The sequence below is a fragment of the Thalassophryne amazonica genome, chromosome 3 (genome assembly GCF_902500255.1).
Source record: "Thalassophryne amazonica chromosome 3, fThaAma1.1, whole genome shotgun sequence".
Taxonomy (NCBI): domain Eukaryota; kingdom Metazoa; phylum Chordata; class Actinopteri; order Batrachoidiformes; family Batrachoididae; genus Thalassophryne; species Thalassophryne amazonica.
In genome coordinates, this window is record NC_047105.1 from 68056985 (window position 1) to 68073587 (window position 16603).

General features: G+C 40.7%; 1 protein-coding gene across 2 annotated transcripts in view; it reads left to right on the forward strand.

The window, feature by feature from the left end:
* Positions 1 to 16603, forward strand: part of LOC117506959 (guanine nucleotide-binding protein G(i) subunit alpha-2-like) — a 195265-nt gene that overhangs the window by 148280 nt on the left and 30382 nt on the right. For both annotated transcript variants that reach the window (XM_034166633.1, XM_034166634.1), the window contains exon 2: positions 12775 to 12817. In XM_034166633.1, the coding sequence (XP_034022524.1) occupies positions 12775 to 12817 (43 nt within the window). The remainder of the gene's footprint in view (positions 1 to 12774; positions 12818 to 16603) is intronic.

The following is a 16603-nucleotide window of genomic DNA, read 5'->3' on the forward strand; positions in this document are numbered from 1 at the left end:
ACACAAACTTACTTTTTATCCGATTACTCGATTAATCGCCAGAATAATTGATAGAATACTGGATTACTAAAATAATTGATAGCTACAGCCCAACTTTATCTGATAATAGATATGTGAAATATTTTTCCGCCCTTTTGTTTTGATCCTTCCCCCACCAACTGCATAATTTGGTTATGATAGCTGATTGTGCAGAGATTTTACCAAAACAAGCTCAAGTCCATATATATATATATATATATATCTATATATATATATATATATATATATATATATATATATCTTTCAGTTCATCGTTGTACTGGTATTTTCATGATAATTAGCATTTTATCAGGTTTCTCCACAGTTCAGTTTATTTTCATCACTAATGGTAGCATTTTGGGGTTAAGTTGTATCCCCTTAAGTTCTTTCTCTTGGTGTTGACCAACAAAGTGATTTGCTATGGCTAGTTAAGACAGTTGTCATGTTAACAGAAGGAGGCGGAGCCTAGTGTGAGCTGGTGCTGTTTGGAATGGTCCAGGCTTAATCCTCAACAGCAGCCCTGTGTTGTGTGCCGAGGGGGGCCCACACTGCTGTCTTTGTGTTATGCGCCCAGTCCCGCCAGGATGGGTCACACTTGCTCATAACAAATGCAGATTTATTTGCACAAATGCATAAACAGCTAAAGGTGTATTGCCAAGAGAGGTAGACTTTTTAAACTCTTATTCTTGAAACACAACTAGTGTAGTTGTGAGATGATGATGATGATGATGCATTATGATGGCAAGTCTTCACACAGAACAGCGCAAAGCCTTTGACATTTGTTCCTCCTTTTTACAGCTGAACTTGTCTGTTTAATCATGGTGCAATAAATACGAGGGCTGTCAATAAAGTTACGGTCCTTTTTATTTTTTTCAAAAACTATATGGATTTCATTCATATGTTTTTACGTCAGACATGCTGAACCCTCGTGCGCATGCGTGAGTTTTTCCACGCCTGTCGGTGACGTCATTCGCCTGTGAGCACTCCTTGTGGGAGGAGTCATCCAGCCCCTCGTCGGAATTCCTTTGTCTGAGAAGTTGCTGAGAGACTGGCGCGTTGTTTGATCAAAATTTTTTCTAAACCTGTGAGACACATCGAAGTGGACACGGTTCGAAAATTAAGCTGGTTTTCAGTGAAAATTTTAACGGCTGATGAGAGATTTTGAGGTGATTCTGTCGCTTTAAGGACTTTTCACGGTGCGAGACGTCGCGCAGCGCTCTCAGGCGGCGTCGTCAGCCTGTTCAAGCTGAAAACCTCCACATTTCAGGCTCTATTGATCCAGGACGTCGTGAGAGAACAGAGAAGTTTCAGAAGAAGTCGGTTTCAGCATTTTATCCGGATATTCCACTGTTAAAGGAGATTTTTTTAATGAAAGACGTGCGGACGGGTCCGCGCGTCGGGACGCAGCCGCCGCGACGCTCCGCCACAGGAAAAACACCTCTGTTGAAAGCCTTAAGGACAAGTTGGAACATGTCCTGCCTGTTAAACAATTTCTCATATACTCACTCCACTGAAAGCCATCAAAAGCCGCCTGGATTTTACAAATGGTTATCAACACGGAGGTGTTTTTCCTGTGCCGCCGCACCACGTCGGCTGCGTCCCGACGCGCGGATCCGTCCGCACGTCTTTCATTAAAAAAATCTCCTTTAACAGTGGAATATCCGGATAAAATGCTGAAACCGACTTCTTCTGAAACTTCTCTGTTCTCTCACGACGTCCTGGATCAATAGAGCCTGAAATGTGGAGGTTTTCAGCTTGAACAGGCTGACGACGCCGCCTGAGAGCGCTGCGCGACGTCTCACACCGTGAAAAGTCCTTAAAGCGACAGAATCACCTCAAAATCTCTCATCAGCTGTTAAAATTTTCACTGAAAACCAGCTTAATTTTTCGAACCGTGTCCACTTCGATGTGTCTCACAGGTTTAGAAAAAATTTTGATCAAACAACGCGCCAGTCTCTCAGCAACTTCTCAGACAAAGGAATTCCGACGAGGGGCTGGACGACTCCTCCCACAAGGAAGTGCTCACAGGCGAATGACGTCACCGACAGGCGTGGAAAAACTCACGCATGCGCACGAGGGTTCAAGCATGTCTGACGTAAAAACATATGAATGAAATCCATATAGTTTTTGAAAAAAATAAAAAGGACCGTTACTTTATTGACAGCCCTCGTAAAGTTATCGAGACAGACTTTGGCAGGAATTGCTGCAGAGACGTTAGCTGGCATACTTGTCGGCATTCATCACTGGTCAGTGCTGAGGTTTGATGCACCTTCTTTTAGTTCATGTCACAGATCCTGCTGTTGCAGAAAAGAAGCGGTGTCCACAACAAGCGGCACTTCAGTTTACAGAAACTCCAAAATGGAGCTGTAAGCCGTGCTGTCATAAAATTAATCAAATATGAATGAGACAGAACCAACAGCAGGTGTCCTCTGATTTGACACAACCCCCTGCACTAGTAAGAACATAGACACATAGGCCTACCTGCATCCCTGGCTTGCAGCCTGTTCGGGTAGCTTGCCACATAGACAAAGTATGCCCTGCCAAGGTCTAAATTCATTTGCTGAAAATAGACATGTTGTACAATTCACGTGACCCTCTATAATGGCTGTCATTTTAGATGTGAATTTTGTTACACTCATACTGTGGCAGATCTGAAAACGTGTCAGAAATGTCCCATAGCAGGCCCGGATCCAGACCGGTTGGTCCAAACCGCATCGTTCATTATCGGTAAAAAAAAACAAACTTGAATAATCCCGAATAGTGCCGAACGTGTCCGCGCGGTGAACACAGCTTTGGTTTTCATGTCAACCTATAGTCCGTAAATTATACGGATTTTTCTGAGTTTCAGAGTCATACGGACGTACAAATAAAGTCAGATATTCAGGGTTTGGTCTGTAATCAACCGTTTCTGCAGTGTGACTCCACTTTGAAGCCATGAACCATTGAAGCAATGCTTCGATTCAGTGGCTCATGGCTCTTTGATTTGCTCCTCTTCAGAAGCGGTAAGTCCGCTTCTTAACCCCTCTCAAAGCCATTAAAATATCATGAGTCACTTTTGTGTGTATTAAAGTCACTAACTGGGACTCTTGTCTTGTTGCGCTCAACAAACGAGAATCATCCTCCGTTCTGTTCACACAGCTCGAAACGCTGCGCGGCTCTCTGCCGAGACAGAGTCCGGTCGGAATTAATAACTTCAAATAAAATAACACCTCCTTTCCAAACGTTGCAGTACAGACAAACTACAATCGACTAAAAGTTTTTTTCCTCCCGAAATGAAATGTGCTGTATTTCTTTATAAATTACATCCTGAAGTGAAGCACAGCAGCTATAAGAGCTCAGCTCAGATACTATATGGAAAGATATTCATGCCAATAATGTCTGAAAGGAAATGCTTTTGACAAAAACTACAGATTTTGTTTATTCCTATTTATGTCCAGAGATCAAGGATCCACCATGTAGAGTTTATTATGTCCAAAGTTTAAGGATCCAGTGACCAATTTCATATTATTTACTTTAAGACTAATAAATGTTCAATATCAATTCACATACATCACAATTGTACACATACTTCACAACTGTGCTATGTGTACAATTGTGATGTATTGTTTTAGTATATTTAGTCATGGACATGATGAATATTGTTACCTGCTGGACTGTTTCTAATTTTGATTGGTTCAATGGAAAATGTCTTCTGTGAACTGTCTGTATCTCAATATATTATTATTAAGAATATATGCAGTCATATTTTTATTGATTTTATCAATTAAAAAAAACATATATAGATTCAGGTATAATTGAAAGATTTTGGCAATAAATTTGATCCTGTTTACAGTCAATTTTTGTTATAGTGTTTTTTTTAGGACATCATATTTATACAAATAAGAAGTGTTCACTATGGTCCATGAAGTATAATAAATATATTAAAAGAAGTGTGACAGTGTATGTTGTCACACGAATTAAAAGAATGAAGATTATTGAATAACAGCCGCATACGATTTTTATTTTATCATTGGGCAAAAATGCATCTGTCAGATTTTCACTCTGGTATCAGCCTGCATAGCAACCCAGCATTATTTCAGAGCCCCTTTTCTTGTGCAGTCCCTGTGGCAGAGATGTGTGCAAACATATCTTACCTTTTAGAATGACCCTCAAGTTCCAGTGGCAGAAACAGGCCTTTACATATTTTCTGTTGTGTTCTTCTAGTGCAGAGGTCTTAATTGCATAGAGGTAATAATTACATACAGACACACTAGCACAAAGGTCTCAAACTCATTCCAGAAAGGGCTGAGAAGGTGCAGGTTTTCTTTGCAGCCACCCATCCACCAGGTGACTCCACTGATGAACATCACTTTGAGCAGGTGGAGTCAGTTGATCAGTGAAGTCACCTGGTGCAGTGGGTGGTTGCAAACAAAACCTGCACCCTCTCGGCCTTTTCTGGAATGAGTTGACCTCTCCTCTAGTGCACCGTACAGTTTCTTCAGGCAAACACCCCTTATTCCTACACACACAAATGAGTAGAAAAGCACATCTTCTGTAGTGGGTTAACTCTTTAATGTCATTTAGATAGAGTTGGAAATTAAATTTGCAATTCATCTTTTTCCATTCTTTGACTGTTTTCTTGGCCTCAGTCCTTTCATTTTTAAAATCCTAACCTCTAACATGAGTCAAGTACAACCACAACAGTCTCCTCTTTGCCCGGTTGCTAGGCTGTGCACATTATTTTCTTGTAAACTCTGGGAATCTTGGACTGCACAAGCAGTCTGAAACCCCTCTAGTTCAGTAAATACAGGGAAAAAAATAAAAAGATTTCTGTGTCATTTCGCATTGTCTTTTAGTTCCAATTCAGCGCTGTCATTATGTCAACTGTACTTCTTAGTACATTTCAGGTCTGTTTGGTAGGTTTTACTTAGTTTAAGTTGAGCTTTATTTTTTATGTATTGCTTGTTGCTTTGAATTTTCCAATTTTACTGTGCCATTCAGGTTACACCCCCCCTCCCAAAAACAAATCACTTCGTATTGAATGTCTGCTGATCCTTAGTCCCAATTCAGTACTTGTACTTTCCAAGATATTACAGTTGCACACTGCAAGAACATTAGTCACTTCAGTGTATATGCTTGACAGTTGAACACTTTACTAATGCATTAAGAAAAACATTCCTGCAATCCAAACTGCTACTTTTAAATACTTTTATTTTTCTTAAAAATGATTTTTTTTTTTCCCCCTATATGGCTCTTTTCAAATGCACTTAGTGTAGCATTGCACAAATTTTTACAACAAATGTTGTGGGATGTGGTAATTATGGTGTTTTAATTATGTCTACTAGTTGTCAGTAATGATAGGTCAATGTGTGGAAAGTCTGAAGAGAAGGTAGTACTACACACACCTGTCCATTTAGTGGCAGTAATGTGCTAAATGTTTAACACAGATGAACCCTGTAAATGAAGAACAGAAGGCAGTAATAGAAGACTGGAAACATAAATCTACATAGAAACGAGAAGGAATGAAATGGCGTCCTTAAAAAATTGATTGCATATCTGAAGCAAAGCAGAGTGAGATGTTTTTGAAATGCGCCATCAGGCAGCAATTGAGTATTGGCTGTTAGCGTCTCGAAAAAGACCACATATTGTACTCGAAACTTGTGGGGGTGCTCCAACTCAGAAAGTGCTATGCTAGTCAAGCCGGATATTAGGGCAAGATCTGTCAAGACAAAGTCCATCGGTCTGGCATCACAGCAGTATGGTAGATCACACGGTGAGTGGTACGTGGAATTACCTTTTCATCAGATTTTAACTTGTATGTAGTGTTTGGTAGCTTTTATGTAACTGGGATCAACTTGCATTGTGGATCTTGGTGTTTCTGTCAGTACTGCGGTGGGTCACAAAGACATTACAGTCCCGCTCTCAAGATGGCAGAATATTATGGAAAGGAGCTCAATGTCCTTCGTTATGAGTTTGCTGCAGGCATCCATGATTTCTCGAGCAGATGCCTTTAGATTGAAAGTTGGAAATGAGTTGGAATGATAAACTTCCGACCTGCAATGGAACACAGCATTAGACTCGTGTTTAATAAAGCCTGTTCTGATTGGTCCAAATATGCTTTCATCTGAGCCAGTATCATCTCCATATTTTACCCTTGCAGAAGAGATTCTTTTGCTTGTGCCTATTTGTTGGTTTGTCATCAAGATTGTGCAAACACTATTGAAAATCATGAAACATGGTGAAACGGTTGTCTAGCCTTGAATAGAAACCACGGAACTTTGTGGCAGATTTGCGAAAATAAGCAGAAACAGACTCAATTCAGCAGGGGAAGTGGTGGCCAAAAGGTTAGAGAAGTGACTTGGTGTCTGGAGTGCCATTTGTGTGTGTGTGTGGCTGAGTGCGTGTTAAGCATTGTAAACCACTTTGAGCATCTGTCAGATAGAAAAATACTGTGAAATGCAATGCAATTTCCATTTAAGAGGATAGTTTTATTGTAAGACATAGAGTATACACTTTCTGTAAAGAAACAGATTTAAGTCTCTTTGATTTAAAGCATAAAAACAAGGTCAACATTACCAGATGGTTTGTTTTACACTTTGTATAGCAATTTGTCAGGTAGCCCACCAGATAATGCAGAGAGAAGCTGTCACCCCCCCCCCACAACTCACCATTCTTTGGAAAGTGCTCATGTAAATAAGCGAAGTGCACATCTCGGGCCGCGTGGTATATTATGGGTATGCTAAATTTTTTGGCTACCAATCCACATTCAAAGATGGCGGAAAGCAGCGAGGAGTGCTATGATTTGGACCATTTCAACCGCTGGAAAGTTGACGATTTAAAGCATTTTTGTAAGCTCCGCTGATTGCCTGTTACAATCAGGACTACGTACGGCAGTAGACAGAAACGGAAAGAAGAGCTGGCTGCCCTTGCGTATGCTGCATCGGTACAGAAACTACCATTGGTGCTAACAAAGGAGGAAGAGAGAGCTGCTGTCGAAAATGATGACCGGTCCTTGTTGAAAATGGAAACAAACAAATTTCTGACCCCTTGAAGGCAACTGACGGATGGTTAGACGAAGTCCAGGGTCTGAAACTGTGGATATTGCAGAATATTTGCTAAGCAGGGATGAGAAATCGCTAATCCACCGGCTTCGTAATGACTACAAGGAAGGTGGGTCTCTCATATAACCTCTCTGTTGTCACGTTTGTTTTGATAAGTTGACAGACATACAATATGTGCATGCATCTCTCGTCATGAATGACATGGCGCGAGATTACAGTCATAAGCCGATGCATGAAAATGGTGCCATCAACCACATTATAATTCAGCACCGTTTCAGGATATTGACAAAATAAATGTGTGCAAGAAACATACAATTTTAGTTCGTCTTTTACATCCGTCTGGATCTTTCTTTTCTGTGGGTGTTAATTGTGTAGAATGGAGGTTTACAACCACATTTCTTCTTTCCGTCTTTGTGTGGACTCTGCGGAGCTTTGCAATCGTCTGTTTTCAGCCTCCTTTAAAGCCTATAAATTCTGTTTGAGCATTTGAAAACAGCACAATGTGCACCTGTCATTATTGTATGCGTCGCTTAAGGCTTATGCCGCGTTCACACCTGGCGCGATCAGATGCTACAAATTCGCGGGGGTCGCGTGGCAACGGACGCGCCTCCTTCACCCGGTGTGTCACTCTGCTTTTGCTGCGAAAATTCGCCCCGGTGCGTCATCAAATAGGAGGAGCTTCCATTTCGCTCGCCGGCTCCGGTTGTCAGTCAAGTTAACATGACGGACCTTGATCACACAGAGCGAGTTGTTGTGGAAAGCTCCCAATACAAGGAGTATCATTATTTGCTGCAGAAGCTGCGTCTGGATGACGGCCGCTTTCAGCGGTCCTTCCACCTCTGCGGGACCCAGTTTGAGGACCTCCTGTCCCGTGTCCCGCACACATGTAAACAAAAAAAAAAAAAAGAAACTCCGCTGTTTGCTGCGGGGCTGCAGCTCGCTCTTCCCCCCCCAAAAAAACTGTCATAATTGTGTTTAGAAACCAGTCTCCATTTGCTTTATTATACATCTGTGTAGTTAATAAAATATTCTCCACAGACAATTCGCTCACGGACGCACGAAAAAAAGAAAAATAAGAAACTCCACTGCTTGCTGCGGGGCTGCTCTCACTCTTCCCCAAACAAATGTCATAATTGTGTTTAGAAACCAGTCACCATTTGTTTTATTATACATCTGTGTAGTTAATAAGTAAAATAATCTCCATGGGCGCTTCGCTCGCGCACGCACGTAAAATACAAAGAAAAGAAACTCCGCTCCCCGCTGCTGCAGGGCTGCTACTTTTTCCAAAAACTGTCATAATTGTGAAATAAAGGACAAAAGAGACATAAGTCCTGCTCACAGGCTGCTACCAGATACAGGACATGTTCACATCTTCAGTCAAACTCCAGACATCTCCATGTCACTACCTATTCAGTCCCTGATTGGTCATCGCGGCGCGACGAGACGAAAAAGTTCAGATTTTTCAACTTGGGGAGGAGGGCAACGCGATGTGATGCGACGCAATATCGCGCCACAAACGTGCCAATCGCTCACTCGCGTCGCTTCATTCGCGTCCATCGCGTCGCGCTGCGTGACGTGGCGCCAAAACGCGTTTTTCCATAGGGATTACATGGCAACCTGTCGCTACTGTCGCTCACGTCGCGCCCGGTGTGAATGTGGCATGAAAGCCTTTGAAACAATCCCAGTGTAGCGGGATGAAAGTCCCGGGTCCCCAATTGAAAGACGTTCCCGCTAGCTTGGCTAACGGGGAGTTCCCCTTTGGCTGACCTGGTAGAGAAACAGTCTTTTGGTGCGAGCCGCGTGTGTTCGATCCCCACCGTTGTCCCGGCCACGAAGGTCCTGCTGCTTCACCAGTAAGCCTTAACTTTCACAGTCCGCTAACGCTACTGTATACGAAATTCAGTGGTAGCAGTGTGTGTTTGGTAGCTGGAATTTCTGACCCGTTTGACCCACGCATGTGCAGATGCATTGCACACTTCGCTTATAGTTGGTGTGTGTGTGGGGGGGGGGGGGGGGGGGGGAGTTGTGCAGTTGCAGTGTGAGCCTCCACATTACAATAGAAATGATAACATAGCAGTAGCCACACATCAGATGAAGTGTGTAGTAATAATAAGGATCAGTGTGAGTAGTCAGACACGTCTTTTTTTTTTTTTTTTTTTTTTTTTTTTTTTTTTTTTTTTTAGCTCCTACTGCAGTTTATTCTCCCCCAATGGACAAGCTGCCAACATGCACTTGCTCTCATCCCAAGAGTGATTACCACTCGCAACGGTGACCAAGAATAAAACATCGTCTGAGTCCTTACCTGTGACTCAAAGTGCATCATTGCATTTAATTCTTTAACATTTTGGAAGATTGAAGTGAGGGAGAGTTAAGTGCACACAGTTCTGCAGGAATTTTGCAATATTAAAGTGCTTGTGCATTTGATGGCAACATTTTACTGCCTGCTGGTAAAAAAAAATAAAAAAAAACTGCAGAGCAGAGTTGCACTTTGCCTCTGCATGTGCGTAATGAGCAGTGTGGTTATTTAAATACTCACTGACTACAGTTATGTCAGTTAATTATTCACCTGTTTTTTTTTTTTTTTCAAGTAATTTAAAACACTGCATGGATTCCAATTCTAAATACTCTGAACTATATTTTAACATTGTTTTATTCTCCAGTTTCTCTTGTCCCCCTTGTGGAGGTGAAGTGTGAGCCCTCTCACATTAGAACCTTTGAATGAGAACACTGTATTTGTATTTGAACTTGAAAAGACAGATTCCACATACACATTAAAAAACTGACAAAGTCTGCCAAAAGGTTCAGCGTCTTTCGATTGTACAGTAAACAGAGCTGCTGCCTACTTGTTATCAGAGCAGTGCTGGCACCAAGGTATGTGCCAAACTTCACCTCTCATTTCTAATTCTTAGCAGTGTTCACGGGACAAACTCCAAAGGCCATGTTTACTACTTTCAGCAGAACATGTGCATGTGTGAGTACTGTCAGCCTAGGTAGATTGTGGTCAATTATATTAATGTACTCAAAGATTTGGTATTGTGGTGGATTGGCTGCACACTAGTGTATTACCAGCTAAATAATGAAGTCCACTTCCCGAGAATTGCAGTCATGCTGCTTTGCACTTCGTGATTGACACAAAATTTTAGATTTGTACTTTTATTTGTTGAATTCTGATGAATTCTTGATTGTGTAAACACAGATACATCACATTTTTATATTAAACATCATTTCCCACTTGTCAGTGATTTTAATTGTCCTTTACTTGACTTGTTTTCCAATGGTGGGCAAATGAACAGGTGCCAGTGGTGCAGCTTATATGTCTGTAATTGAAGTAATCATATCCCCTTAAGGACAGAGCCATCACTGGTCACTTTATCTTCTACTGGACACTTTACTATATTACGGACACTTTATTCTATTGCACTACAATACCTGTTAACTTTAATCCATTGGCTCAATTGCACTAAATTGCATAAAACCATTTACTGCTGAATGTTGCACAAAACAGTGAATGTTGCACACTGATGCACTATCATGTACATATCATGTAGGCCATTACACAAGCATATTTTATATCTCCCTTCTTACAGTCTATATTTCCTTTTATTACATTATTACATTTTATTACATTGCTTGTTATATCCTATTGCTATTATATATAATAGCCAACAAATTATTAACCTTGCTTGCTTGGTCTGTATGGGAAAATCAGACCTTGGTGGTTTTCTTGCTCCGTTAATAATTCTTTAATATTGATGATTAACATCTGATTAACTGATTAACATCACTTTGAATAGATGGAATCAGTAAATCAGTGAAATCACCTGGTGGAGTGGGTGGTTGCAACGAAAACCTGCACCCTCTTGGCCCTTTCTGGAATCAGATTGCGACCTCTGCTCTAGAAAGTGCAAAGTCTGCAGCTGTATCAGTAAAAGTATATTCTACTTCATGACAGCAACCTTGGCTTGACCTGGGTAAAATTAGAAGTTGCATATCGTCAACTTCCTAAAATAATAGCCTAAATCATGTTTTGGAAAATATGACTTAGGCCATTATTTTAGGAAGGTGATGGTATTATAAGGCCACGTGTGACTTCCTATCTATGTCTAATAGCAACCTTGGGTCTTTTTCTTTTATAGACAAAACATGAGCAACCTTGATTGTGGCCTTTAAGGTCACTCAAGGTGAAGTGCAGTGGCATATTTTGAGAAGCCACATATGACTTCCTATTCATGTGTAATAGTAACCATGGATCTATGACTTCTGATTGAGTTATAAGCCTTCGAAAGCTTTCCTACATCTGTTTGCATTGGGCAAACATTTGACTATATGTTGTGACCTTGACCTTTGATGTTGGACCTGAAATCTTAAGGGGTTGATCCTTTGGTTGGACTTGGCTAATGTACAACATTTGGTTAAAATTCTTCAATTAGTGTTTGAGATAACACGGTTGCACAGGCCATCCGATAAGCCCCTCAACAACTGTTGCACAAAAAGGGCATTTTCAAGGGAAAATTTGTTAAACTGTCCTTTTTCTGAACATTGACCATGGGAGCAGATAAAAGGCATTTTTGCAAGTCAAGTATGCACCATGTTGTTAGATTATTATTACAAACTATCAGATGGCTCTAACAGACACCACAGTATTAAGGAGGCACATACCAATATTAGCACAATTTTTTTTTTTTTTCTGTTAAAAATCTGTCCTTGCCTGAAGACATGCATACAGTGAAACAGTGCCGAGAGACAGTAACCATGTTCATGAATGTACTTTGCATGGGCATGGAGCCGTGGAATACACTGGCTTTTGATTTGACTTCCACTTATGATTGTATAGGATCAATATGCTTTAAGAAATGTCATTTCCAGAACATTTAACAGCACAAAATAACTTGTTCTGCATGTCACATCACTTTTGCTTGGCTATATAACAAACTGTTAGTCTTGATCGTTGAAACTACCTGCTGAGGTGAAGGCATGTACCATCTTGACCCCTCATGGCACACTGCTGCCCATGCCTGCTCCAGACTGTCAATAACCTTAGTATGATTTTATAGATGTTTTAATTTAGAGGCAGTCTTTGTGTTTTGCTTTTTATAGCCACTCTGAAATATTCCAGCAAGGGTTGACAGCTGTCTATAGAAGCTATCTTGGCATGTTCCTACCCAGGGGCTTCACTGTGCACGTGTTGCACACTGTGTAGCAGTGTGTTCTGAGGGTCAGCCTGGAAATACTTCACCCCAGGCGTGTGTGAGTACTGACAGGCACCCCTAGGTAGGTGTGTGTGTGTGTGTGTTGCAGATGAGCTCTCTGATTGCCTCAGGCTGCTGGAATAAACAGCAGTGGATAAGAAAAGCCCATATCCTCTCAGTGCAAAATATTTCCATTAAAATGTTAACATGATGAACGGACTGGTTTCAAAACAAAAAATGAAATTGTTTACGTTCCTTTAGAAGATATCAGACTTTAATATTGTTTGTGTAATGACCACTGATATAACTGTTAAAAGTGAGAAGGTAAAATCCTCACAGCTGCCCACTGAAAGGAAAAACAAGATCCTGAGATCCGTTAAAGAACTGTAGCTAAAATTAGGAGGTAAATATACCAGGGAGCAAGATGAAGTTTCAGATGTGAGGCGGCCTCACTGGCTGGCTGTTTACCTCTCACAGCTAACAGTGGGCATATTTTTAACCTCTGCCTGTTTTTGTTCTGTCTGCAGGTGCTGGGGAGTCTGGGAAGAGCACCATTGTGAAACAGATGAAGTAAGTGAAGGTTCATTGTTGGGCTTTTCCTCCAGTCATGTCTAATAAATGAATACAGTACTTTTTTAAAAACTCCACTAAAGAAAAGACTGATACTATCAATCATTTGTTGAGGACTGATGGCCAGATGTAACATACAGTTTTGGGCTGTCTGCAGTTCAAACTCCTTAAATGTCAATTTTGGCATCTTGGTTATACTTTGTGTCTTTGCAGCATTTTATCAGATGTGTGACAATATTAGCCCCGGTCCTTTGTATGAGGACTTTCTTAGCCTCCCCCAACTTTCCAAATTGATATCAACGAGGGTTTCACTTGCAGGTTAACAATGGAGTTTGTGTTGCCAAATAGTGACTGATGGAGGTATTTAAACTGCTGTACTTGGCATATTAGCAGCACTTCCCCACAATTGTATTATTTTAAGAGGAGCTTGTGCTGAGTTTTGTCCTGTGGGATAATCCCCACCCTTGTAGTTGTGGGATGTATGATTGTTTGTACAGTGGTTGCCGTGCTAATCCGGCCCCGTGCAGAGAATTTTACAGGCTGGAGATGAGGTGCAGATTTGAGTCATAACCAGGATGGAGCAGTGTGGGTCACACTGTCTTTCACAATGACCCTTTGACACACTGACAAGATGAACTAGGCTTTGATCCAGTAAGCCTTCATTTGGAGGAATGTTAACTTGTCCAACGATGGTGCGTCCGGAAAGTATTCACAGCACGTCACTTTTTCCACATTTTATGTTAGAGCCTTATTCCAAAATTATTTTTTTTCTCCTCCGTGTTCGACACACAACACCTTCATAATGACGATGTGAAAAAAGATTTTTGAGATTTTTGCAAATTTATTAAGAAAAAAAAGAAAAGAAATTACATGTCCATAAGTATTCACAGAAAATTGAGCTCAGGTGCATCCTGTTTCCATTGTTCATTCTTGAGATGTTTCTGCAGCTTAATTGGAGTCTACCTGGTGTAAATTGAGGTGATTGGACATGATTTGGAAAGACACACCTGTCTACATATAAGGTCCCACAGTTGACAGTGCACGTCAGAGCACAAACCAAGAATGAAGTCAAAGGAATTGTCTGTAGACCTCCAAGGATTGTTTCGAGGCACAAATCTGGGGAAGGGGAACATGATTGTTGGCCAACACAAACAGTCTTCAAATGTTGAAGATTCTGTGTTCTATAAACTGTGATCTTTAGTTCTTTCTATAGATTTTCTACTGGATTCAAGTCAGGTTATTGGCTGGACAATTCTAGGGTGATTTGACTGTGTGTTTTGAATCATTGTTTTGCTGAAATGTCCACCCTCATTTAATTTTCATCATCCTGATAGATTTTTATCAAGAATGTCTCTGTACATTTTTTCCATTCATCCTCGTTTCAATTATATGAAGTTTGCAAATGCCGGATGCTGAAAAACACTTCCACACCATAATGCTCCCACCTCCAAACTTCACTGTTGGTGTTGTGTTTTTGGGGTGATGTGCAATGCCATTTATTGTGTCTGTTATGGAGTCCAGAGTTCAATTTTGATCTCAACTGACCAGATTATATTCTCCAGTATTTCCCAGGCTTGTCTAAATATTGTGCAGCAAACTTTTAACGAGTTTCACTGTGCTTTTTCTTCAGCAATGGTGTGTTGTATAGTGAGCCTGCATATAGGCCATGACGGTTGAGTGCATTGCTTATTGTTTTCTTTGAAACAACTGTACCTGCTAATTCCAGGTCTTGCTGAAGTGGTCCTTGGCTCTTGGACAACTCTTCTGATAATTCTTTTCAGTCCTCTGTCACAAATCTTGTGAGGAGCACCTGGTTGTGACCAGTTAATAGTGAAATAATGTTCTTTCCACTTTCAGATTATAACCCCACAGAGCTCACTGGAACATTCAGGATTTTAGAAATCCTACTGTAACCGGTGCCATTAGTATGTTTTGCAACAATAAGGTTGCGAAGCTCTTGAGAGCGCTCTTTGCTTTTAAAAATCATGAGATTTTTCTTGTGATGCACCTTTATGGAGACACCTATATAGGCCACCAGTTGGAACCAAACTAGCTGATATTAATTTACATTGACAAAGGGCAGGACTGCTTTCTAATTACTGATATATTTCAGCTGTTGTCTTAGCTTTTCATGTCTCTTTGCACCTCCCTTTCTTCAGGTGTTCAATAGTTTTTTCCTGTCATTTTACATTATTGCACATAATTTATGGACATCTATGGTTTGATTTCTGTTTCTGTGGATTACTTGGGTTGTTAATGATATGTGGTGAAAATTTCATGTCAATAGCACTTTTGAGAAATATATTTACTGAGAAAAATGGTAATGTAATGCTTATTTTACCCTGTGTGTGTGTGTGTGTGTGTGTGTATATATATATATATGTATATATATATATATATGTATGTGTGTATATGTGTGTGTGTATATGTATTAGACAAACCCTGTGTGATATCACCCATAGGTTTTCTGCAGCAGTCCAGAAGAGCCATTCTGAAACCCAAAAATTGCTGCTCTGGGTGTCCCCATGTTGACAGCGTTTACTCTGCTTATGTCCCGATGAACCTATAAGTGAATAAATAGGTGGACCGTGAGCAAGACATGACCTGGGTGGAACAAATGATACCTGAACATGCCCCTATCTTAGAGTTCAAATTAGCTCAGCCATCAGGTGAAATTATTCTAGCTTTTTATTTAATTCTGTTCTCTGAATCTGGCACGTTAGATGTGGGTGGTATAAATTGCATTCATTCTTTCATTCATTCATTTTGTGTACCTGCATATTCCAGTTTAGGGTTATGGATACCTAGAGCCTATCCCTGTAGTGATTGGGCAAGAGGGGAGGTACACCATGGACAGGCCTCCTGTCTATAACAGGGCCGACAAACACACACACTCTCTCACATCTACGGTCAATTTAAAGTTGCTTATTCAACAAACCTGTTTGTCTTTTGAACTGGAAGGAAGCCAGTGCATTTGGAAGGAACCCAAAGAAAAACAAAATATACAAATTCCACACAGAAAGGACCGGGTCCAAACCTGTTACCTTTTTATGAGGCAGTAGTGTGAACTACTAAGCCACAGTGATGCCTGGTATAAATTATAGTGATATGCATTTGCTCAGTGCGGTGGATTTATATATGTAAATGGATGAGCACACTTTACGGTCATCAACCTGCATCACCAAATTCACACAAGATCAACATTTTCTTTTTGTCCTATGGCCCTTCTTCCGTATTCACTTCTGGCTTATCAAAGAAATTAATTTTCTGGGGAAATACTAATCTTTAAGAAATTTAAAAACAACAGATCCAGAATTTGCAGTGATTTGTTTTGGAGTTTTGTACATGTTTACTAAACTACTTGTGTGAAATATGTCTAATACAGTTAAAAGTACTGTAACAGCTTCTGGAGCAGTGCTTTACCCTTCACCCGTTCAAAAGCACTTGCAATTGCAATTTTAAACAAATATGAGGTCTATCAGAAAAGTATCCTACCTTTTTATTTTTTTAAAAAAACTATATGGATTTGAATGACATGCGATTACACCAATCATGCTTGAACCCTCGTGCGCATGCATGAGTTTTTTCACGCGTGTCGGTGACGTCATTTCCCTGTGGGCAGGCCTTGAGTGAGATGTGGTCCCGCCCTCTCGGCTGAATTCCTTTGTTTCACACGCTGCTCAAGACGGCGCGCGTTGCTTTATCGAAATTTTTTCTGGACCTGTGAGGAATATCCGAGTGGACACTATTTGAGAAATTAAGCTGGTTTTTGGTGAAAAGTTTAAC